Source organism: Periplaneta americana, chromosome 12 (assembly GCF_040183065.1).
Source record: "Periplaneta americana isolate PAMFEO1 chromosome 12, P.americana_PAMFEO1_priV1, whole genome shotgun sequence".
Classification (NCBI taxonomy): Eukaryota; Metazoa; Arthropoda; class Insecta; order Blattodea; family Blattidae; genus Periplaneta; species Periplaneta americana.
The window spans coordinates 175,075,650-175,100,159 of record NC_091128.1 but is presented as its reverse complement, the minus strand read 5'-3'; the positions used below and the strand labels follow the sequence as shown (position 1 = coordinate 175,100,159).

General features: G+C 36.2%; 1 protein-coding gene across 1 annotated transcript in view; it reads right to left on the bottom strand.

The window, feature by feature from the left end:
• Window positions 1-23,405, bottom strand: part of LOC138709997 (uncharacterized) — a 142,059-nt gene extending 118,654 nt beyond the window's left edge. The window contains exons 1-2 of the mRNA XM_069840675.1: window positions 23,348-23,405; window positions 19,967-20,214 (exon numbers count right to left, since the gene is read on the bottom strand). Of these exons, the coding sequence (XP_069696776.1) occupies window positions 19,967-20,214; window positions 23,348-23,396 (297 nt within the window). The 5' untranslated portion in view covers window positions 23,397-23,405. The remainder of the gene's footprint in view (window positions 1-19,966; window positions 20,215-23,347) is intronic.
• Window positions 23,406-24,510: the final 1,105 nt, after the last annotated feature.

Genomic DNA, 24,510 nt, shown 5'->3' with positions numbered 1-24,510 from the left:
TTCCCGGGAATTTTTTTGGACAAACGTAAATAACAAAAAGTATTAAGACTCACCTAGTTAATATTGCTTCATCCATGATTTTAAACATGTAAGTGCATTCATATCCTCCGAATTAAGTGCCGCTCTACGTTTAGTAACAATGTTTCCTGCATCACTAAACACGAAAAAACTTTTTTTCTGTCAAGCAGTTCTCCACGATCGTTCAATTTAAATCCAAACGTTTCACCGAGTTTACCTCTCAAATTCTCATATGACACAATGGAGTTTACACTTTTCACAAACCACAGAAAACTGATTTTTCCTTCTTTATCACACTAAACACACAACCTTCATATACAAACTCAGTACAGAAACTGCAACTGCAAAAGCAAAGCGGTCAAAACAGAAGACTGGTCTCTATTGTAATCGAATTACCGGATTTTAAAAAGAGAAGAAGGTAGTTAGGCTCTCACTTGCATACAGTGTAGACATGGCTATTTTGCGAGGGATGAGGGGAACGAATCCCAGAAAAGTATGTATTTCATATGCTGGGAAGATGAGCTGAAAACAATGTGGAAGTTTTCTTGGAAAACCATAAAACTTAATAAGGGTTTCGTATTCTGTTTCAACTTTCAATAGCGATAGACTGTCCTCATATCTCCATCTCTTTCTTAAGTATTTGTGCAAAGATTTTCCCTACGCTACCTGGTTTGCTGTTAGAAAATAACAGTACTATTGTGCTTTTAAGTAAGCAATTTCCGAGAAAGAAATATTGTCGGAATTTTTAGTAGGAGTTTGTATTAACAAAATAATAATTAATATCAACTACAACCGATTAATTTTAATCGACTCGATTATTCGATTAAATATTTTTGATCGATTAATCTTACAACAGAAATTGATCGATTAATCGATTAGATTAATCGGTTAAATCCCACAACACTAGTTAAAATATGATCATTTTCAGTTTTGGAATAATACAGAAGCTATTTATTGCTTTTATAATTTAAATTATAAAATTATTATAAAAAAATTTTACTTTACTAAATAGGGAACTCTTAATCTAAGTTGTTGAGGAGGTATCAGGCTAAAAGTTTGATTTGAGGTTCACGGGTTCTTATCCGATTGAAGGTAATGGATTTTATAGGAAAATAAAATCCTTAGCATCACTTCTTTCGGGAAGAAAGTGAAGTTGCAAAGCCGTTATACATTTAGGACATAAAAAAATTCTGCCCCTAATAGGGGGCTCCAGGCAAAATTTGTGGTCATTTTTCGCCTATGTTAAATTTTAACATTGAATAACCTTTGTAGTTTTAAAAGTCGTTAAATAAATCGCCACCACTACTAAGAATCCCTTATGCAAACCACAAAATAGACATTTTTATTTACAGTTTCTTGCTTTATCCACTGAAATTGCTCTCCCTAAAGTATCGATTTCCACTCTGAACAGATTGGCAACCCTGTTAGGTAATAGTGTTGAATGAAATCGAACCGGATGCATTGAGCAGACCTATAACTGCAGCGATGCCTGTTGTGTGGATTCATATTGACTTCGCAGTCGCTTGATAAGGTCAGTTTGTAATTATGGACGGTACAGTACCTATTGGAGAATCACAGACGTCCAATCAAGCGTGCTTTATACACCATTATTCATGCTGACAAAAGATGTGCTGTAAAAATTAATTAAAAGTGCAACGTATATCATTCAATGGTGTGGTTATCCCTTGTGATCAATTGGAAACTAAAATGCGAATTTATTTCATCACCGACAACTTCGAGGCTTAAGCCTATTGGTCTGTTTTCAGAGATTTCAGCCTACTATCGAAACAGAGAATGTCCGACATCTCGACTTCCCCTGGCACTACATTGCATTATGTTCCGAAGTAATTCCTTTGCAATTCTTATAAACGTGTGTGAGTCGTATTTGTTTCTGTAAACTATCTCATAGGGCCGTATTCTCAATAGTAGTTTAAACTGCGTTTAATTTAATCCGTGGCTTAAACCAGACTCCATATCCTCAACATTCTCTTGAAGTCTTGAACTTTGATGTCCTGAGTTGAAACCAATCAATTGGTAATCCTATGCTTCAGAGTAACTGTTCATTACTGAGATAATACTATGTCAATTGTTGATAATAAATAATTTACTAGTGGCTTGTGCAGCAAATGCTGCTGCAAACTAAGTTCGTTAGACGTTCAAATTAAATTTTTTCAAATTTATTTTCAATGAAGAATACTTGTCTTTTTGATAGTTATTTGCTTCCATAATAATAAAACATACTCCCTCTGAATGGATTTTTTTTACGCAAAATACTTTTTCTTGAACCTGTCCAACTTCAGTTTTTGAGTTTCAACGCGAAAACGCAAGTATCAATGTCAGGACGATAGCAGTAGCTATTTCAGGTCATTGTGGATTGTAGGCAAAAGTTAAAAAAATGTCAGGTTTGCTAAGCTTTCGAACAATAGCATTTTCGTATAGCTGAAATGTAGAGCGTAAAATCATTTTATCCTACTAAGAGCTCTTGCTGAAATGATCTGGAGACTACAAAATTTTCTAGGCCTCTTATTTTATTAGTAAGTAATACCTTTTGATCTTTCCTTAGGAACTGTAATTTTTGCGCTCTCTCGAGTCAATACTGAAGACAATGACACATATCAATATCTACACTACATCGCCATTAAGTATATGAGAAAGACCCAACCCCACTGGGTTAATAAGTATAAAAATATTTGATTTTTAATAACAATATTATTATCTTACTTAAGTTTTGTAGTTATATATAGCAGTCACTCAGTAAATTATAGAAATGAAGATCTAAATTAAGATATTCTCTACATTTACTTACATAACCTCAAAACGTTTCACTTTCATGTCATCAATATAGCATCAATATTATGTACAATTAATGAAAAATAGACGCATCATGATATTAACTATAATATTTAATTTCTAATGGTAATAATATCATCAAACCACCTCAAGTTTCGTAGATTTGAATATCCAATACACAGCTGTACTCAGAAAATTATACACTGCAGAATCAGTTTTTAATAACAAATTGAATTGAGCTCTAAATATGTCGGCAATCCTGCAGGTCATGGCCTTCGTGTAATAGCCTATTGTTTATTGTAGTGTGTTTTTTGTTCTGAAATTCAATCAATTCGGCCGTGATTCAATAAAATTAGTTCTCAAAACTGACAATAGATGGATTTTGGAAAATAGGAAAATTATGTAGGAAAATTGACATTTCACTGAAAACTACTACTTTTCCGAAAAACTTTGGATGCCAGGCATGAAAATGAGGGGTCACTCATTAAAATCCGTTCAGCCGTTTTCCGGTAATTTCCATTACCAGTTCAAATTATATATATATATATATATATATATATATATATATAAAATCTTATTTTATATTTAAGATAAATATTTTATTTAATAACTTACAAGGAAGTAAAGGGAAACGAATAGAAGCATTCGAATGAATCAATCAATCAATCAACGAATCAATCAATGATTCCATGGATGAATAAATCACTGAGTCGATGGCTGGATGGATGGGTCGATGTATGATTGATTGCAGTGAGAGAATTATCATTAAATAGTAGGCCTACACGATGATAATTTTGCGTCCTTGCAAGGGCCCTTGGAAGTCCTACATGGCTCAATATGGTCTGCCTTTGCCGTCCACCCACAAAGAATGCGAAACAACTCGAATATTCGTTAAACCGAATACTGAGGCATTCCGCGAGACGGAAGAGCTTCTGCCCATGGGCAGATCTTCCACTGCAAACCCAGCATTCTCCAATCTTTCCTATTTTCTGCCTTCCTCTTAGTCTCCGCATAGCCTATGATCCATATATCTTAATGTTGTCTATCATCTGATATCTTCTTCTGCCCCGAACTCTTCTCTCGTTCACCATTCCTTCCAGTCCATCCTTCAGTAGGCAGTTTCTTCTCAGAAACTGACCCAGCCAATTCGTTTTCCTCTTTATGGTCAGTTTCAGCATCATTCTTTCTTCACTCACTCTTTCCAACACAGTTTCGTTTCTTATTCTGTCTGTCCACTTCACACGTTCCATCTTTCTCCATATCCATATTTCTGCCCCAAACAATGCCACACTCCATACAAAGCACTTCGCTAGTCTCTTCCTTAGTTCTTTTTTTTCCAGAGGTCCGCAGAAGATGCTCCTTTTTCTATTCAAAGCTTCCTTGGTCATTGCTATCCTCCTTTTGACTTCCTGGCAGCAGCTCATGTTACTGCTTATAGTACACCCCAAGTATTTGAAGCTGTCCACTTGCTCTACTGCCTCATTTAGAATTCGCAATTTTACCTTCTTTATTTTTCTTGCGACAATCATGATCTTCGTCTTGTTTACATTTATCTTCATCCCATATAATTTCTATTTACACTATTTTTCGTAACCGATTGTGCACGACTCTAATTAATCAGAAATCGGTGACATCAGTAGAAATCAATAAAAGTCTGAAATCAGGATAATCATTTCGAGAAACTTTGTAAATATTACTCTAAAAATTACACCTTCAATTCTACAACGTTGCCACTTCCACAGTGCAAAGAGGCATCCTCCATTCTTCCCACTTTCTGCTATTCAAATTTAGTTCGTTTTGTTTCCGCAAGTGGCGTATCAGTGCCACTCGTTTAAGATGGCTGCTATTCTCAACGTCCGTCAGAAGCAACGAGCTGTTATTGAATTCCTCGTGTGTGAGAACGAGATAGTGGGGACCATCCACGGAGACCGCTGAAGGTGTACGGAAATGATGCTATTGATCGAGCAGCACAGGGAACATGCCAATGTTCGCGATCTGACGAGTTCCGCTCTCACTGATGTGATTACTTAACAAATGAACAACACGGTTACTGCCAACAGACGCAACTCTCTAAGGGTGAAGTCTCCCGGTCGAACATTGCAGAATATTACAGCAGTTTCCGGATACGAAGGTCTGTAAGAGGTAACTGAGAGACCAGTGCCGTCAGGTAGAGGGAAATTTTCAGAAAAACGGGAAATTAATATTTCTAGAGGGAATTTTTTATTGAAAAACTGGAAACTTCTATTGCATTACTATACTTGTTTTTTTTTTAAAGATGGGACATGACAGTTAAGCAGCCGAACTTGGAACTACAGTGCTATGTTGCCAATATGGACTACCACGCTGCCAGCTGATGGAAGGTATCAATTGACGTTAAGATGGCTGACGTTAAAACATTCATTGACAATTGACGCAAATGATGAAAGAGTGATGGAACGGAGAAAAATTCTCTCCGGCGCCGGGATTTGAACCCGGGTTTTCAGCTCTACGTGCTGATGCTTTATCCACTAAGCCACGCCGGATACAACCCCGACGCCGGTTAGAATCGTCTCAGATTAAGCTCCATCTCTTGGGTTCCCTCTAGTGGCCGCCCTCTGCACTACGTCATAGATGTCTATGAACGCAGGACCGAAGTCCATACATGTGTTGAGGTGCACTCGAATGAGTGACTTCTTGGCCGGGATCCGACGGTATAGGCGCCGTCTTAAATCACAAAGTGATTTATTACGCATATCATATATATTTTTTGATGTACCGAAGTACAAGTCACTCATTCGAGTGCACCTCAACACATGTGTGGACTTCGGTCCTGCGTTCATAGACATCTATGACGTAGTGCAGAGGTCGGCCACTAGAGGGAACCCAAGAGATGGAGCTTAATCTGAGACGATTCTAACCGGCGTCGGGCTTGTATCCGGCGTGGCTTAGTGGATAAAGCATCAGCACGTAGAGCTGAAAACCCGGGTTCAAATCCCGGCGCCGGAGAGAATTTTTCTCCGTTCCATCACTCTTTCATCATATGATGACGCAGAATATCTGCATGGAAATATCATATGTACTTCGGTACATCAAAATATATAAAATATAATTGACGCAAAGGTAAGAAAACAACACAAAAATCGACACAGAATCAAAGACGAAACGTATCAATGCTAACATTGTGTGCACAATAAATGTCGCCAAGAGCTATTAAGCACTCTCCATATGGGAACGATAAGTGTGGCAACTCAACCGTTGTTACCATAGCAACAGGCCTACCACGCTATGTGACATTCAGTTGTTTTTCCGATCGCAACGCTCCTGTCATGTCCCATCTTTCAAAAAAACAAGTATAAGCGTATACGTACTATTGTTTTACAATTTTTTTTAATATTAATAACAAATGATACGAAAAAATTTTTCTAGTTCACTCTTGCCACTTCGCTATGGTGTCCTAGATGCAATGTATCGGTCAGTGTAACCATTATTTGTAAGATATAGTCGCGACGCTGTTATTCCCGGCGTGACTCCTCCTCTTTGCTTATGTCTTAGGAAGTCAAGGCTCTATAAAGTCTAGGTAGGTAGTATCGTTCACCATTTTTGTTCTTTCGTTGCCGATCTACCAGACGAGGGATCTATTTGCCACACCGTTAAACATTATCATGTCGTAGCTCCTATTATAATAAATCAAACGCACTGTAATTCAGCAAATAATTGAGCGCCAAATAACGTCCTCGTGTGCTTTCTGCGAACGCCAACGAAAGAGCCAAAATGGCGGGCGATTATATATTAAGTATTTATCCAGCCTTAGGAAATGCTTTACATCTTCATCAGCGAATCACAACACACACACGTTTAAATGTAGCCGACCTGCAACGTGATTGGCTGCCGGAAATTAGAGCGACGGGACTATAGTTATGAAATGCAATAAAAAGTATAAATGTTATGACTTTAGTAAACCGTCTGTCAGGCATGTTAAAGTGAGCCACAAATGGCATTTGCCATAGTCGTGGTTCGACTTTTCTACAGTGACCAGTTGAGTGACAGCTCAGCTGAGTGTTCAATTGTTCGAAGTTTAGTTGCTAGTCTCTTGTCATAGTAAGGCCACAGTCTAGTGTATACAGTCACGAAGCTCAATACTTACTAAATATGCATACATAGACAGTTGAAATATGCATCCATAGATAGTTGCTAGCCACCATGATCGCTACTATCGCCTCATCACAGACTCTTTCCCTAGCAGACGATAAAATGTATTGTACTTTCGATATCGTGTTCTTTTGAAAAAATTAACATCTTCCTTCCACTATTGAAATACGAAATACATAAAAAAAAAAAAAGGTAAAGGTATCCGCGTCACATGCCATGAAGGCACTTGGGGGGCATGGAGGTAGAGCCCCATGCTTTCCATGACCTCGGCACTAGAATGAGGTGGTGTGGTCGGCACCACGCTCTGACCGCCTTTTACCCCCGGGAAAGACCCGGTACTCAATTTTATAGGAGGCTGAGTGAACCTCGGGGCCGTTCTGAAAGTTTGGCAACGAGAAAAAAAAAATCCTGTCGCCACCTGGGAAATACATGAGGTTCATATATTATTTTCATAAAGCGTATATTATATTTTATAAACTCAGCTTCCTGGATCTTTCGGAAGAAGGATAACTCTGACCTCTTTTTCTTACAATTTATAGTGCAACAAACGTCTCCTTGTCCCATATTATTATTCATCTTTCAACCAACGTGATGCCATGGAAACCAAAGGATGAAGCTGTAACATATCTTGGAGTGCACTTAGATCGCCGTCTGTCATGGAAACATCACATCAACAACAAACTTAAATCGGCCTACTCAAGACTCACTAAATTATATCCGCTCCTCAACAAGAAATCATCTCTAAAGCTACAAAATTGCATGCTACTTCACACATCTCTATTACGACCTCTGCTGCTTTATGCCTGTCATGTCTGGGGAGGAGCTGCAATAAGCGAAATTAAACACATCCAGTCATTTCAAAATAAAGTCCTACGAATTTCACTCAATTCTCCTTGGTTTGTCCGTAACAGCCAACTACACAGAGAAACTGGTATTGACACAATCCAACAGTTTATTCATTCACAAGCTAAGAAGTTCTATAACAACCTAGAAAATGTTCCAGGCGCCATCCACTACTCTCTCGGAAGTAAGTCCACATTTCCCACCAGAATCAAGAGCCGACTTCCAATGGACCTCATATTATAATCAAAATTTATCATCACACCAACCTATGTAAATAATTACTTATTAACAATTATTTTTGTTCATTGAGGAGCCCAATCAAGGCTGCCCTCAATTCAGTGTCATGTATTGTATTTATATTTTATTTAGAAATGATCTGTATAGCGCTAAATGCGCTGATCGATCAATAAATTATAAAAAATACATATATATATATATATATATATATATATATATATATATATATATATCATTATTCAAATTACTGTATTTTAGCCATTTACAGTTATTACAAGCGCTAAATGGGCTGATCGATCAATAAATTATAAAAAATATATATCATTATTCAAATTACTGTATTTTAGCCATTTACAGTTATTACAAGCGCTAAATGCGCTGATCGATCAATAAATTATTAAAAAAATATATATATTATTCAAAATACTGTATTTTAGCCATTTACAGTTATTACAAGCGCTAAATGCGCTGATCGATCAATAAATTATTAAAAAATATATATATTATTATTCAAAATACTGTATTTTAGTCATTTACAGTTATTACAAGCGCTGAATGCGCTGATCGATCAATAAATTATTAAAAAATATATATATTATTATTCAAAATACTGTATTTTAGTCATTTACAGTTATTACAAGCGCTAAATGCGCTGATCGATCAATAGATTATTAAAAAATATATATATCATTATTCAAAATACTGTATTTTAGCCATTTACAGTTATTACAAGCATTAAATGCGCTGATCGATCAATAAATTATTAAAAATATATATATATCATTATTCAAATTATTGTATTTTAGTCATTTACAGTTATTACAACCGATAACAAACATTTCACAGTTCACACAGCTTTCCACAACAATGCGAAATACGGCACAGTCAATGCCTTTTCGATCTGGACCGCCGCGAGTCACACACCTCTATGAGTTATTCGCTCTGAAAATCTACAGGGTTATTCCACTTCACCCTGTATATGTGTAACTGCAAAAATATCAGTTTTAATCTTAGCTGAAGCGTGATTCTTGTAACTGATTTCCAGTTACAATTTTACAGCCCCGCATTTCTTTCTCACTGCAGGTAGCGAAATGTTTTCTTTTCAATACTGCGCATTCTATATGCTTTTGTTAACGCGTGAGAAATTTCTTCATTATTCCACCTGTGAACCTCAATAAATTCTACGCTTTTGTTATTTTTTTTAACATAACCGTAGCTTATTAACTTGGTGACAGTGATGTTAAAGAACGATAACTTTATTAGCCTGTACTAGTAATAATTCTCTGTCGTTACGTGCAGGTTATTTTTCACAGGAGGCCTTGGTTTTGCAGCTTAATTTCCAATAGAGATATCTTACGCGTTATATGTAGGAGCGTTCCATGCTGCACAACATGTTGTAGTGCTATATATATATGCCATATGCTACAGTTGATTAGATTCTCTCGCTTATTGGTTTTCTGTGCGTGTCAAAATTATACAGTGCGTTTCAAAAGTCACGCATATCTTCTGCTACAGCTAGATGGAAATGTTTTTCGAAAAATGCTCGGACACGTCAAACAGTATATCTTAAAAGACTTTTATTTTTCACAAAAACAAACCATTCTTGATATCACTGTTGTGCGAGTTGTGACGTCATCGGAAACATTTTTAAATGACACCCTGTACTTTTCTGTATACCATTTGAAAGATTTTATTATTCTCCATGGTTACACAAGATCAATTGAGGGGTTTGCCGGAAAAAGGGCGTATACGTCAATATGGCGAATTGAGGTACATGCAATCTAAGATTTTAAAACGCACCTGAATAAAATGTTATACACGCACCCAGACCTGTCTATAGGTCTATCCGCCTTTCTTCCGGCAAAGCCCTCAATTGTTTTATAGAACACACGTTGCTATGGTAACAAAACAAATAGTTGGATTTCCTGGTGTTGTGGAAGAAGTTTATTCGTAGAAATTAACAGAAAATAACGATGTTATTAAGTGAAAGTGAAAGAATTGAGATTTTAATGATGACTGGATATGGTGACAGTAAACGTACATAAGATGAAATATGTGCACTTTTCAATCAAACACATCCAGAACGACCTCCTATTTATCAATCTACTGTGAGTAGAATACAAAACAAATTCAATGAAAATGAACATATGAGAGATGTCCAAAGATCGGGTAGACCATCATCAGTTACTGAAGAATTGGAGATAGACATTACATTCTTCACTTACTGAATTACAATTTACATTTGATGTATCGAAACCAACCATATGGGGACTGTTGCGTCGTAATAAATATCATCCATTTGCTTCTGTAACACATTTATTTTAACTAGGTACCGGTATTTATTCTGTTACCATAGCAACCATGAAACAATTGACATCTTGTATAGCCATGGATAATAAAATCTTTCAGATGGTAAGTATATAGAAAAATACAGAGTGTCGGTTAAAAATGTTTCCGATGACGTCACAATTCGCACAATGATATCAAGAATGATTTTTTTTTGTGTGTGTGAAAACGCGTCTTTTAAAATATACTGTTTGACGTGTTCGAGCGTTTTTCGAAAAATATTTCCATTTAGCTGTAGCAGAAAATATGCATGACTTTTGACACGCACTGTATTTATAATTATTTCGTATAACCTAGTATAATTTAATATAATTCAGGATTTTATTACCTCATAATTTAACTTAATTTACAATAACTAATAGTTTAAACTGGTATAAGAGATTCCCCTTAAGAGATGGATGGGGAAATCTGCAGTATGCAGAATATAGATGAGTAAACTGAATGTTCATGAACCTAAACGAGAACTTTGAGAACGAGGTACGCAAATAAAAACAATAGGAACTTTGTCGAAGGTAATATTACCTCTTTAATCATTAGTATTGTTAAGAACCGTACGCGAAAAACAGGATATGTAGCCACCAGTGTTTTTTTATAGGAAAGGAACTATCGCGCTTGAATTCCTCGTGTTTTTTTCTCTAGTTCCAGAAATATCAACTGCAATTTTTAATAGGATATAAAATGATCGCACTTGTATCACGATTATTCGTGCGTTTTGTACAGAAGTATCAAGTGTGGGTATGTTCCACTTAAAATAAGAGAGTTGGAGTTACTTCCGGTTGAACCGGAAGTAGAAAAAACTCGGTAATACCATTATTGAGTTCTTAGCATATGATTATCCTCACATACCAAGTTTCATATCACTGGACCATATGCTTCAAAAGTTATTTAGGTGGTGCGTTCATTATTGTAATATTCGATACACTTTTCTGTTTTCTTGACTTAGTAACACTGAATTTGTACAGAAGTATCAAGCGTGGGTAATTTTTGAAAAGCTCTTAATGAGCTTTATTCAAAAATAGAAATATATATTGGGTGTTCCACTTAAAATAAGAGAGTTGGAGAAACTTCCGGTTAAACCGGAAGTAGAAAAAACTCGGTAATACCATTATTGAGTTCTTAGTATATGGTTATCCCCACATACCAAGTTTCATGTCACTGAAGCACATGCTTCAAAACTTATTTAGGTGTTGCGGGACTTTTAACTAACCCTGTACATTGTTGTGTACGCTATTTGACAGGAAATGAATACTGTTAGGAGCTCCTTATAAACCATTCATATCTTGCCAGACTCTCACTTTTGCACAAATGAGAATGCCTTTTTTGTGCAACTAGATAACTATAGCAGTTGATAGAGCGTCGTAAAATAAACCACTAAAAAACCCCTAGACTTAATGGCAATAGAAGAAGTCTTCCTTTCGAAAACAGTCCTGTTTTTAAAGGCACGTCTCCGAACTATTTGATCCAGTCTTGTCACTAATGCTTAAAGGGAAAATATATTATTGTTCTCAGAATGATTTAGATATTTTGCGTCTACTCATACTTTTTTGTTACGCTTCGCCACTGCTTATCACTTTATTTTGTACTATTAAGCCAGACAATTTTCAAAACTCACTTACAAAAATGCAAAATTAATTAAGAAATAGTTGTGTTATTGTTGCTCGTAACTATTGGCCAGAACCATAAGCACTTGGTCATGTTATAATGACTACTGATTATTATTATTATGGTAATTGTGTGTTTCTTATATAAAGTTTGAAAAAAATATTTTTGGCCAGGTTTTCAGCGATTCGGACCTCTTGCAACGCAGCCCTTGCGGCCCCTGACATGCTATGAGAATGCACTGCGCGCTTTGTAATGTGAAATCGTATTTTAAAACAGGTAGTGGGAAACTAAACAGAATGTTGCGTTATCCTCTATCCTTAATTAAATCAATAATGTACACGTATTTTACAATAAATGTTTAATGAACTTCACAGAGTTGCTCAAACACTGAACAACATTACTACTATGATTACAACGCTCATTAAATCTTTAATAATGCTTTTTCCTCTCCCGATGTCATAAGTACGCTGTTATTACTTTGTTTTTAGGAAGTAAATGGATTTCACCGTAATAATTAGATATGGGTAAAAAATAACACAACAGTTATTTTGGAACTGTTCCGGTCTCGGAACTGTTGCAAAAATGAACAGTAGGTCGGAACCTCCTGTTCCGAAATAACAGTGTTCCGACTCCGAGCTGCTCACTTGCCCAGCTGTTGCGGGCTCGCAGTACCGCGTTGCACAGGGTATGTTCCGACTCCGAGATAACAGTCGGAACGTCGGAGCTTGTTCCGATGAACCAACGACAGCAGCAGTTACACTGTTCTCGTTGTTCTTTATGTTGTACTTGGAACTTCGTTGGATGAAGTTGGTATTTGAAACTCTCACGTGGTTGGAGGGGGGCGCATGGAAATTGAAATCCTTGCGGTGGCTGTATGTCGTTTGTTGAGGTTAAGTCTGACAAGCACAAGTTTTTGTGCTATCTTCTCTGTTATCAAAGAACGACAAAAATGTTGTAGCATTATTTGTTGGAAACTACCCATATAAGTACTGATTTGGAGAGCGAGGTTTAATGCGAAGTTTAAATTACACTTTGGTAAAGATGCGATTCCAACATTTTACTAACCCACTGCGGGGTTTCCAGGTTTCAGTACTGCCAATATATATATTTTTTATTTATGAAATTGTAATATTTATTATTATTATTATTATTATTATTATTATTATTATTATTATTATTATTATAACTGCATTAAGAAAAGTAAAAATAAAAATTAATGATTTGTCTTTTTTTTTTATTATGTAAGAGAGAGAACAGAAATTACATACCATATGTTTTAAATGTTATTTTTTTTTAGTTGGCTACCATGTCTTTATAACTTTATGTACGAAAACAAAGTGTTGTATTCTGTCCTTGTAGTCAACAGCTGTGTAATTACTAACATTAAGCTTTTGAGTTCTGTCCGCATGCACAGCAGTTTTCCAAAATCGATTCGAATGTGCATTGCAGTGCCATCTATAGATAAGAATGTGTACTATGTCCTGCCTATGAGTGCTCCAGTGTGAGCTGCATGGTGAAGAGGGAGGGTACTGTACCGTTCGTTTGAACGACTCAACGACTCCGACTCATCACCACTGGTGACTGTTATTTCGGAACTGTTATTTGGAACATAGTATTTTTTCGGAACCGGAACCGTCGGAACTGTTCCGGGAAAAGAACAACTTCGCCCATCACTAATTGGAACACGATTCAATTGTTCTAATTTTATATAGCATTCTATCCAGGACACACATATAATGCTCTTTTATACTTAACAACGTAATCATTTTTAAATGTAAGTAAACAGAACTTGTAACATTATTTTTAATATTCAATATTTTAGAAGAAAACGGATATATTAATGTAAATCTAATAGTATTTCTATACAGTAATAGTATGTTCCATGTTTTAATACAGTATTTTTTCTTGTAAAAACCTATAACCAAATAGAAAATTAAAAATCCCAAACAATCCTAAAACCTGGCTTGAAAAAAGCTCATTTTTGTCTTTTAAAACATAAAAATCTGGGGGTTGGTAATGACACTATGTTCGAGAAACCCTTATGAACTAGGAAAGCTAGTGGAATCATTGTGAAACAAAAGAAGAAAAACTAAAATATCAGATACTTTATAAAAAAAAAACTATGGTAGTAAAAAATATAATTTTATTCTTTGAGTGAGATCAGTAAGTTACTGTAATTTTGTACCATACAAGTATTTTCCCTCAATTTACACCAATTTCCCTTGTCCCTTGAAATGTGTAAAAAAGGGATTCTGCTATTTTTATATGGGTTCGAAGGAGTAGTGGAGTGCATTCCATAACCTCCCCTACTCAAATCCCATCCTCACCTCACCTGTTTTTAACAAACGAACTCTGGGGACCAAGTCATAGCGGCAAAACTGCTCAAACAAAAATGGAGGAATGCCATTTCAGTATGCCGACCTGCCATGGCACACATAAGCGTCCCCTAAGTGGTCAAGAGGGGATATGGTCAGTGGAGTTGTCTGACAAACTTCCTGACTGGGTCTTATAGACCCACTAACCAACGGCAGGTGCGGTCCTCCAAACAGTTTAGCAGTTATGTTTAGATCAGGCCTGCAGAACTGTAGCTCTTGAGAGCGACTGCTTTCCTCCCCTCTTTTACCCCACCCACCTTTTCTATCTGTGCGGTCACGGCGTTCTAGTTACGCTCGGCTGCATCAACATTCATTCTCGGGGCGGAAGTCGATATCCCCAATAGAAGTGGAGTGAGGCTGACGTCATAGTTCCCCTACTTTGCGAGTTCTGCAGGCCTGGTTTAGATACTATAGCCACTAACATAAAAATATGATGCCTACATTAAAATGGTTATATCTTTTGCTACATCACTCTATTAACTATTTTTACATAGGCCTAGTGAATGGTGCAGGGCATCTATGTAACTCAAGCTATAAATTCAGTTTGAGGACTCTAAGAAAGTGTATTTGAGCCACAATTTAGAAACCGTATTTTTGGACCAACACCAAACTTATACAACAGTATTTCATTCTGAAAAAAATAATGAAATTCATCCTAGTGTTACATTGATGTATGACAGCGAATTTATTGCAATCATTTTAATTTAATTTAACCTTCATAAGGCATTTAAATATAAATACAAGATGGCCAATGAAACTGGCTAATTTCAGATTCGTGTCTTTTCGGCTGTTGTCGGGTATTTTAATTGTTACATGCAACAATCTATTCTTCATTTGATAGCATTTGTTTATAATTTTTTTTATTTAAAATATGATATAATATAATTTTTTTGTATAAAATATTATCTTGTAATGAAAAAATTAATTACTTCTAAAAATATCTATCTATACTAAATAAATTGTACAAGAGAAAGAGTTCATCCAAAGGGCTGGACTCGGGAAGAGTACCCAAAACGCTCATTGCATTTCCGCGTTGAACTGCAATACTTAAACGTTGACACAAATAAGTAGTGCAACGACGATCACCAGTAATGGAGATCAAAATTTGGCCGATTTGAGATACCAAAACATGACTCCAAGGACCGAAGGTCTCCACAGCAAAGGGGACAAAGATATAATTGTCTAAAAGATGAGCATACTTATTGACTTTTTTTTTTTCACGGCTAATTCAGCAGCAGATGCTGCACGTCTGGAGGCATTCAGTAAGTGAGATGGAGCTAGAGTGTTTATAATGGAACGTTGGATGGGGGAACAACGTGCTTTTCCTATTAAGACATATTACAAAAATAATGATGTTTCATTTCTGCACAATGGCTATTTCAACAATTTTACAATATCCATCGCAATGATCCCTTACCAAAGCCCATGCAATAAAAATCTGAATTCAGAACTTTGAAGTAACTGGTTCTGCATTAAAGAAGAAGTCTCCAGGTAAGCAAAGATTTGTATGTACCACGGAAAATATCAATGTCGTGAGAGTTGCTATGATCTGTACTCCTAAACATTCTGCCCACTGTCATGCAATTTCACTTGACTTGTCAAACACCAGTATACGAAGAATTCTTCATAAGGACTTACACATGCATTGAAACAAAATTCAAGTAGTGCAGACATTAAAAGATGCTGATAAAGTAAACCACATGACATTTTGTCAAATCTTGAATCTAAATGTTAACGAAGTCATTGTCCACAATATGCTGATGAGCGATGAAGCACATTTCCACCCCTCTGAATACGCCAAAAACAAAACTTTCGATCCTGGTCACCAACTAACCCTTATGAAATGCATGAGAAACCATTACACAGTGACAAAGTCACAGTTTGGTGTGTAATAGCATCATTTGGAATCATCGGTCTTTATTTGAGGACGATAATGGAACATCTGTTACTATAACATCACAGCGACATGTCCAAATGATTCAATAATTTCTGTCTTCACAAATTGCCAATAATCCTCTCATCAATAGAGACACGTGGTTTCAACAGGATGGTGTGACCAGTCACACGGCTAGATGCTCCAGGTATGCAATCAGACGTTTATTTCCAAACCGCATTGTCTCAAGATATGGAGACATTTCATTCCCTGCGAGATCTCCAGAACTGACACAATACGATTTTTTCTTATGGGGATATTTGAAGAGTATGGTCTCCAAAAATTCACCTCCACAGAACATCGAAGGACTCAAAGAAAAATTCTCCATGAAGTTGCTGAAATTCTTGTGGGCATGTTGCATCATGTAATGGGAAACATACAACTTAGACTTGAAGAATGTGTGCAACGAAATGGGTCCCACCTGCGCGATGTAGTGTTCAGAAAATAAGAATTTCATGAGGTACAGGTAAATGCTATTCTGTACACTTTGAATGTAAAGTGAAAGTTTCATTTCAAAGTAATCAGTGCAATAATTACTAAAGTTTTAAAATCAACCATTTCATTAGCTCACCTTGTATATATTAATTTTATTAGTTAGAACTTCTTCTTTATTGACTATACCCCAACTCTGGCTACTAGCAACAGGCATCTATAATGAACACCGATCAAAATACCCCTCATTTCTCGTGAAAAACAACAACGGAATAAACTATAGTGGACTTCATGTTGTCAGCAAACAGTTGGATACATTAAGAAGATTGATTCTTCTTTAATAAAAAGAGGTGGAACAATGTGCATCATAACCAGTCAAAATACGAATAGCTTCTTTTTGTATACCAAGAACGTTTTGCATACCACTACTATTTCCCCAAACAGTGGCACCGTAAGTCAAAATACTATTGAAGAGTGCATAATAATTGATTTACGAATACTGTTTTGGTAACAGGTTCTTTAAATGTCTTAATAGATAAATGGTAAAAAAAGGGTAAAGGTAAAGGTATCCCCGTCACACGCCATGAATGCACTTGGGGGGCATGGAGGTAGAGCCCCATGCTTTCCATGACCTCGGCACTAGAATGAGGTGGAGTGGTCGGAACCACGCTCTGACCGCCTTTCACCCCCGGGAAAGACCTGGTACTCAATTTTATAGGAGGCTGAGTGAACATCAGGGCCGTTCTGGAAGTTTGGCAACGAGAAAAATCCCGTTACCACTTGGGATCAAACCCCAGACCTTCTAGTCCGTAGCCAGCTGCTCTACTAACTGAGTTACTCGAATAGATAAACAGTACTGTGCGTAAAGCCTAGAGCAAACAAAATCGACCTGAGGCTCCCATGTCAATTTAAAATCCATTATAATACCTAGACAAAGTATACGATTATGTCTCGTGACCAGAACATAGTACGAAATGGAAATATAAAAATTGGAAATTTATCCTTTGAAGAGGTGGAAAAATTCAGGTGTTGCCTGAAATGACAACTTAACATACATTACGTCGCTTTTCCATTTCCAGCATATATATTGAATTCTTAATAACATATCTCCCTCCTGACAATATATTATTTCCCACCAACAAACACAGCACCCTCTAGAGTCGACAGCAATTCGGAAGGCGGTAGTCTGCTAGCGTTTGCGTCGAGAGAGACAGATAGAGAGAGCAAGGCAGCGTACAACATTGCCACATCGTACTTCACGAGCACGTGCAATACAAATAGCGCAGGAGAGAATTTAAATTATCAAAAGACAATAATGACCTTAGCCATTGATTACTGTAAACATGACACCAAACAAACCCTCTTTCCTTCACTAACAATATTCTTTGCACGGTTCTCAATCCCACACCACATGCTTCTACAGTCGTTTCTTGCGCGTTGGCAACATTGCAGTCAGCATCAATATGGCCACCAGCATTCTGCTCGTCAACGTTTTTAAAATAATTATACTGTCATTGCAAGTTATCTTGAACCTTACATCCCCTAAGTCTGTCTTTGGAACTGCTCGGTACGGCGTGTACTCATCAACGTAACGGCACGGCAAGGATGCCCCTCCCTCGGGTAACGTGACTCTTTTCAGAAAACGTTGGTTCTTTTACCTTACGGCTCTCTACTATAAAAGAACTTGGTTCAATACAGACATCATCTTCTATCGATACTCCGGTTTTGAGAGGAGAACATAGTTTCGTAGCAAGCTTTAATTAACCTGTAATGAGTAAGTATTTAAATATAATCGTGTGTACACTCCTCTCTCATCCGGGCTGAGGACCGGCAATGGAGGAGTTACTACAGCTACTTCTATACATTATATAGGCCTGCATGACTTACACCTTCAGCTAATATGTACATATTCTTATAACAACATTTTACAGGCCTATTATTTGAATTTACATTAATTTACAATTATACACAATCCATATCCCTATCATTGCTGCCATCATCGCTTGTTCCAAAATTAATTATTTCGCCAATGGCATCATCCATTCGGAATTATCTTCTTAATCGTAGACTATGTACTACTTTCTGAACACGATAGAATTCTTCGATTGTATCCCGAATAACGTGTTGATCGAAGTCGTCCACTTCAACTTTACACAAGTCCTAATTCTGGAATGAAATAATATGTTTAGTAGAACTATAAGAAAATAATAACTTACAACAGTAATTCATTATGTCGTTCACAGTACACACACTATTGTACATAACTATTATAGCAATAATTTCTAAACATTACATATCTATTCTTTCCCGAGTAGTGTGAGGTTCATTCGGTTGTAATTCAATATTATTTTTAATTCTCTTCACGGAACTAATACTTTTGCCAGAGTATTTAGCCGCTCTCTCATATTCCTTATCAAGAGGTTCCAGCAAATATTTGTTTAATTTTTCCTCCTCGCAACATTTAATTATATTTGCGATAATTTCTCTTTCTCCGCTATGGATAACAGCGCTACTTTTTCTCCGCAGTGGTGTGATTTCACCATAATTACTACCCTGTGGTTGCTGCTCCATGGTAACACTACTGGTACGCAGTGAAGGAAATAGTTCTATGTTTCTTGACAAGAGATTATGCTGCAGAGCATGCGCAAACAACTCAGTTGGCTCCACCCGCGTTACGCGCTTCCTTCCCTCTGCCCCTCTGTCCCCACTCAGAAGGTTCAAGATAACTTGCATTAACAGTACACCTTAAACATTATTATCCGTGCCTGCCTGTGCAATACTTGTCTTTTTACAGTCTCTTCTTCCATTTATTTATCTTACATACACAGTAAATGTTAGTTTTACTTATTCAATGTATTGAAACAAACAAACGAACTCTGGACGTACTTGTTATAGACTGATTCTGAATGGTTCTACTGTACAAGCTTGTGACGTCACATACCAGAATTGCTACGGCACATGTAGCAGCTGACCGCCTTCCGAAATGCCGTCTAGTCTAGAAACATTTGAATGCCATTCTGTACAATGCTGCTATATCAGCTCTGAAATGTTTAATGCTCTGTATATCAAATTCGAGATTCTGCACTTAACCAGAGAATATCTCAATTATGAAACTTGGAAAAATCAATAAGTTGATAAAAAAGCCTAATTTTCCGGAAAATTTTCATCACCAGTTAGTGAAAAGCAACACAACGTTATACACATCATCATGACAGCAAACAATATACAATGCTGCACTCAAGTGAACTGTTTTGTAACTCACCACAGTCGAGTCGTCTTCGTCCACTGCATGATCCTCAACATCGGAGTACGAGAGTTTCATTACAACGATGGAATCATCGTCCTTCTGTTTGGGTTCGCACTGAGTCCAAGCACTTGTCACAAGTCCCCTTTCTTCCATTCTGAAGCACTTGGGTTCGAATTGCACAAATCTACGCACAGGAGTCCACTTAGCACAAGCACTGGCCGTGGTCCATTCCTTCACAATTGTGTTCCACAGGCAGAATAGACCTGCAACATCCAGACCAAACATTTATTATTTATTAACTTATTTATTTATTATGGTGGAGTTAAGACTATCCCTTCCATACCACCACAAATACGTACACAAATAAAATTTTAAGATGGCAGTAAAGAAATTAATTGAATTGATGATTGCAGAAAGGACCTCAGTCACTTCAGTACAGTTTTGAGATAAAAAAAAAAACTATCTGAATGTTTCCATGGCATTTTTATACATACGTAATTCTGTGGCCGGGAGGAAAAAGGTCTTAAGCAAAAATTTTATACTTTTCAGGAGAGCAGTAGAAAGATTAAAATTGGTACCAATTACAGAGTTTTTTAATTAAGTTAAGAGGTTTTTTCCTGGATATTATTTGTTTATATTTCTTCTAAAATAGGTACTGTTGCTCATTTAACAATTTTCTTGGTTATTTCCAAAAATAGCCGCACTTAAGCCCTTTTAAGACTAGAACCCAAACTGAGTAAACGGGACTATTTAAACATAAGACCTTTTTCATGTCAAAATAAATGAGAAATGTAAATTATTAGAAATGCAAAATGGGTCTTAAACAATTATAGGACTATTTACCCTGGTGCTTAAAGAATTAAAAGGAAAGGACATCAGTATGTGATAAAATGGCTAAAATACAAGTTAGACCTTTTTAATAGGGAAGCATGGAAAGTAAACCTGTGATGGTCTGTAAGGAATAAAGTATTAAATATTCTTAAGGCCTTTATTCTGTGTGTGCTCGATTCAAAAAGCACTTAGGACATTTGGTAACGCTCTATAAATCCAGTCAGGAGTCTTATTTGACTTTAGCCATTTTACCAGATTGTAGAGAACTGTTTCCGCTTTCAGAATATCTGAAAATCTCATTGACTTAAGGCCTTTTTCCTCCCGGCCACAGAATTAATTTATCTGGAAAGAATACCTCAATATACACATTTAAAGCTATCTTGTTGACACTTGCTACTTCAATTAAAATCAATCAATCAAAGGACATTACGGAGCATGTCGACTCCATGTCGATTTCACAAAAGGCTTCCACTCTGTTCTGTCTTTTGCTAGTTCCTCCCAGTTGGTAATTCCTATTTCCATGCATTCCTTCTTAATTTCATCTTTCCATCTACTTCGAGGCTTCTCCCAGTGGCCTTCTGTCAAGCTAAGGGATGTATTTTATTTTTATTTTATTGGGTTATTTTACGACGCTGTATCAACATCTAGGTTATTTAGCGTCTGAATGATATGAAGGGGTCCAACACCGAAAGTTACCCAGCATTTGCTCGTATTGGGTTGAGGGAAAACCTCGGAAAAAACCTCAACCAGATAACTTGCCCCGACCGGGATTCGAACCCGGGCCACCTGGTTTCGCAGCCAGATGCGCTGACCGTTACTCCACAGGTGTGGACCTAAGGGATGTATGTCTGCTGAAGGTCACATCAGAAAATCTGTCATCAGTATTTATTAGTCACACAGTTCGTAATGATGTCTGGCATGAACTTAATCTCTGAAAACGTGGAAGGCAGAACTCAATTCCTGCATTTCAGCTAAAATATGACGGACCCTGACCAGTCGAAAAAGAACAAAGTTGCTGACATCTTGTCTCTCCTGGAGTAGCCTACGTTCCACCTATACACTATACATTCTTCCTGTCTCTTACACCGACATGTTCGGAAAATGGGCATGTGAGTGATAACGTATGTTTCAGATGACAATAACTATTTGGAAGCCAACTGCACAAAGAAATTTATGCAATACAATCATCCCAAGAAAAATATTATTTGTCCATCACTTTTTTTTTTGCAAGAAAAAGTGAGTGTTTTTTGGCCCAGTGGGGAAAAAAACTTGTCTTCATTCGCTGCTTAAACACATTAATCATTTTAGCTTCATATTTCGTAACATCTACTAAAATAAGCCAAAGTCTTTGGTCCAGGGATAATTCTTCAGAATACATTGCATACCAGCTGCCATCTTTACTTAACTTCACTTGTTCCCTCTCCTTTGGTTGGAGGCTCGACATGGTATGGTCACTAATACTACAAAAAATTTCTTAGGTACCTGTATTCTAGAGCTTAGCGATTATTTACTCTGTACTAGTACAAGACCCAATAAATTCTGATTTCCAGCAAGTTTTGTCTTGTATTGCTTCCAGAGGAATTTCTACTTACTCCCAGGAAAAGAATCTAGGAAAACTAGGCTTTTCGGAGATGTGATTTGTTATAAAATGTACCGGTAACTGTATGTTAAACAGGAATGAGTTTGTTTTCGAAGAGTTAGCACAGATGAAAACATATCAAAATTGCTATCTTCTTGGAATGTTAATGTTAGGAATATTACGCTTAATTAATTCCTTTTTAATGTTAATATAATTCTAGACATTTTCATTTTAATTAAAATAAATATGCTTAGGCCTACACAACCAAAATCAAAATGCCCATCATAATGTATCAATTCAGTTCTTTCAATGAAATGTAGTAACATGTATGACATTTTTCAGTCTCACGCAATATCAGTAAAACTGTCAAAGTAAACTATGCGTTCTAATGTATATATGAACAAGACAGTACAGAAATACAACATGCCGATCACTACAAAATGAGCTTAACATCCGAATAATTTTCATGTCTCTTACAGCTAATATTTACACATTCTATACAATTCAAACTTTACTCCAGTAGTCTATATACGAATGACCACAATGTTACTGCATTAATAACAAAGGGTAATTTATCTAAGGAATGCAAAATCATATTCAAATTCATTAGTCTCTATCTCCCACAACATTGCTTACACATCTTACAATTCTCAGACATAATGTCAGATGAAATGTCATATAAACTGAACATCACTGCTACTTTCCACTTAGATTTTTAAACCTTTCACCAATTAGATATCATTCAACCTACCACATTATACAATAAAACACTACTATAAAAAGCATTCAAATTAAGGTTAAAACCGACCAACAGGCATATTATTTATAATTTACCTGTCTACTCTCATGTAATAAGTTGAGACAAGTTATAAAATAACTTTTCTATGTACAACGTCCTGTAGAATGTATGTTCTCGTTCTCTACCACAATATATTAATCTTTTATTCACGATTATACACAACAACACTGTTATAATAATATCTTACCGCATGTATTTAAATATCTGTTTGAAACTCGCAACCCCAGAAATGCCATCTATCCAATAACCTTTGAAACTTGTTGCAAGCACTGAACACTAATCCATGGATGGTGCCCAAAAGATCAACATCTGTATGGGTCCAGAAACAGGATACTGTGTGCTGAGCGTCAGATTGCAATGAGATGAGTGAGCGAAAATATCGCTGAACACGGGAAAGGGTAACATTCACCACCACTTTTTGCACCTTGTTGCAGTTTAAACTTTCCTTCTGGAGTGTCAAAATGGCTTTAGAAAACGAAGATCATGTGTAGATCCATTATTTAGTATCAAACTATTGTTAGAAAAAAGAAGAGAATTTAATTTAGAAACCCATATAGCTTTTATTGATTTTGTGAAAGCTTTTGATAAAGTCCGAAGAGACCTTTTATTCGACATATTACAAAATAAAAATATTCCAAATTTGCTATTACAAAATATAATAGAAATCTACACAGACAGCAAAATAAGTGTCAAAATAAATAACTGTATATCCGAAAGAAAATTAGTTAATAATGGAGTTCGACAAGGTTGTCCACTATCACCAACTTTATTTAATATTTATATAAATGAAATTATTTTAAAATGGAACCAAATCTACACATCAGGAATCAAAATAACCAGTACTCTAACATTAAATACCTTACTCTATGCCGATGATCAAGTCATAATTTCCAATTCAGAGGATAATTTGCAAAGAGGATTGTATACATTAAATAAAATATTAAAAGATTTTGGGATGGAAATTTCAGCACAAAAATCAAAAGTAATGGCATTTTTAGGACAAGACCGAGTCAGAAGTAAGATAATACACAATAACCAATGCCTCGAACAAGTGCAAAATTTCAATTATCTGGGTTGTGAAATATCTTATCAAAATGAAAAAGATGTGAACAAGAAAATTACCAAATCTACACAAATTCTAGGAATAATAAACAGTACATTAAAAGCTAAATTAGTACAAAAGTCTACAAGAATAAAAATATATAATACACTAGCATTACCCTCCCTTTTATACGGAAACGAGATTTGGACATTAAAGAAAAAAGACATGAACAGAATCAAAGCAACGGAAATGAAATTTTTCAGGACAGCAGGATATAGCCTACTCTTTTAGACCGAAAAAGGAATGAA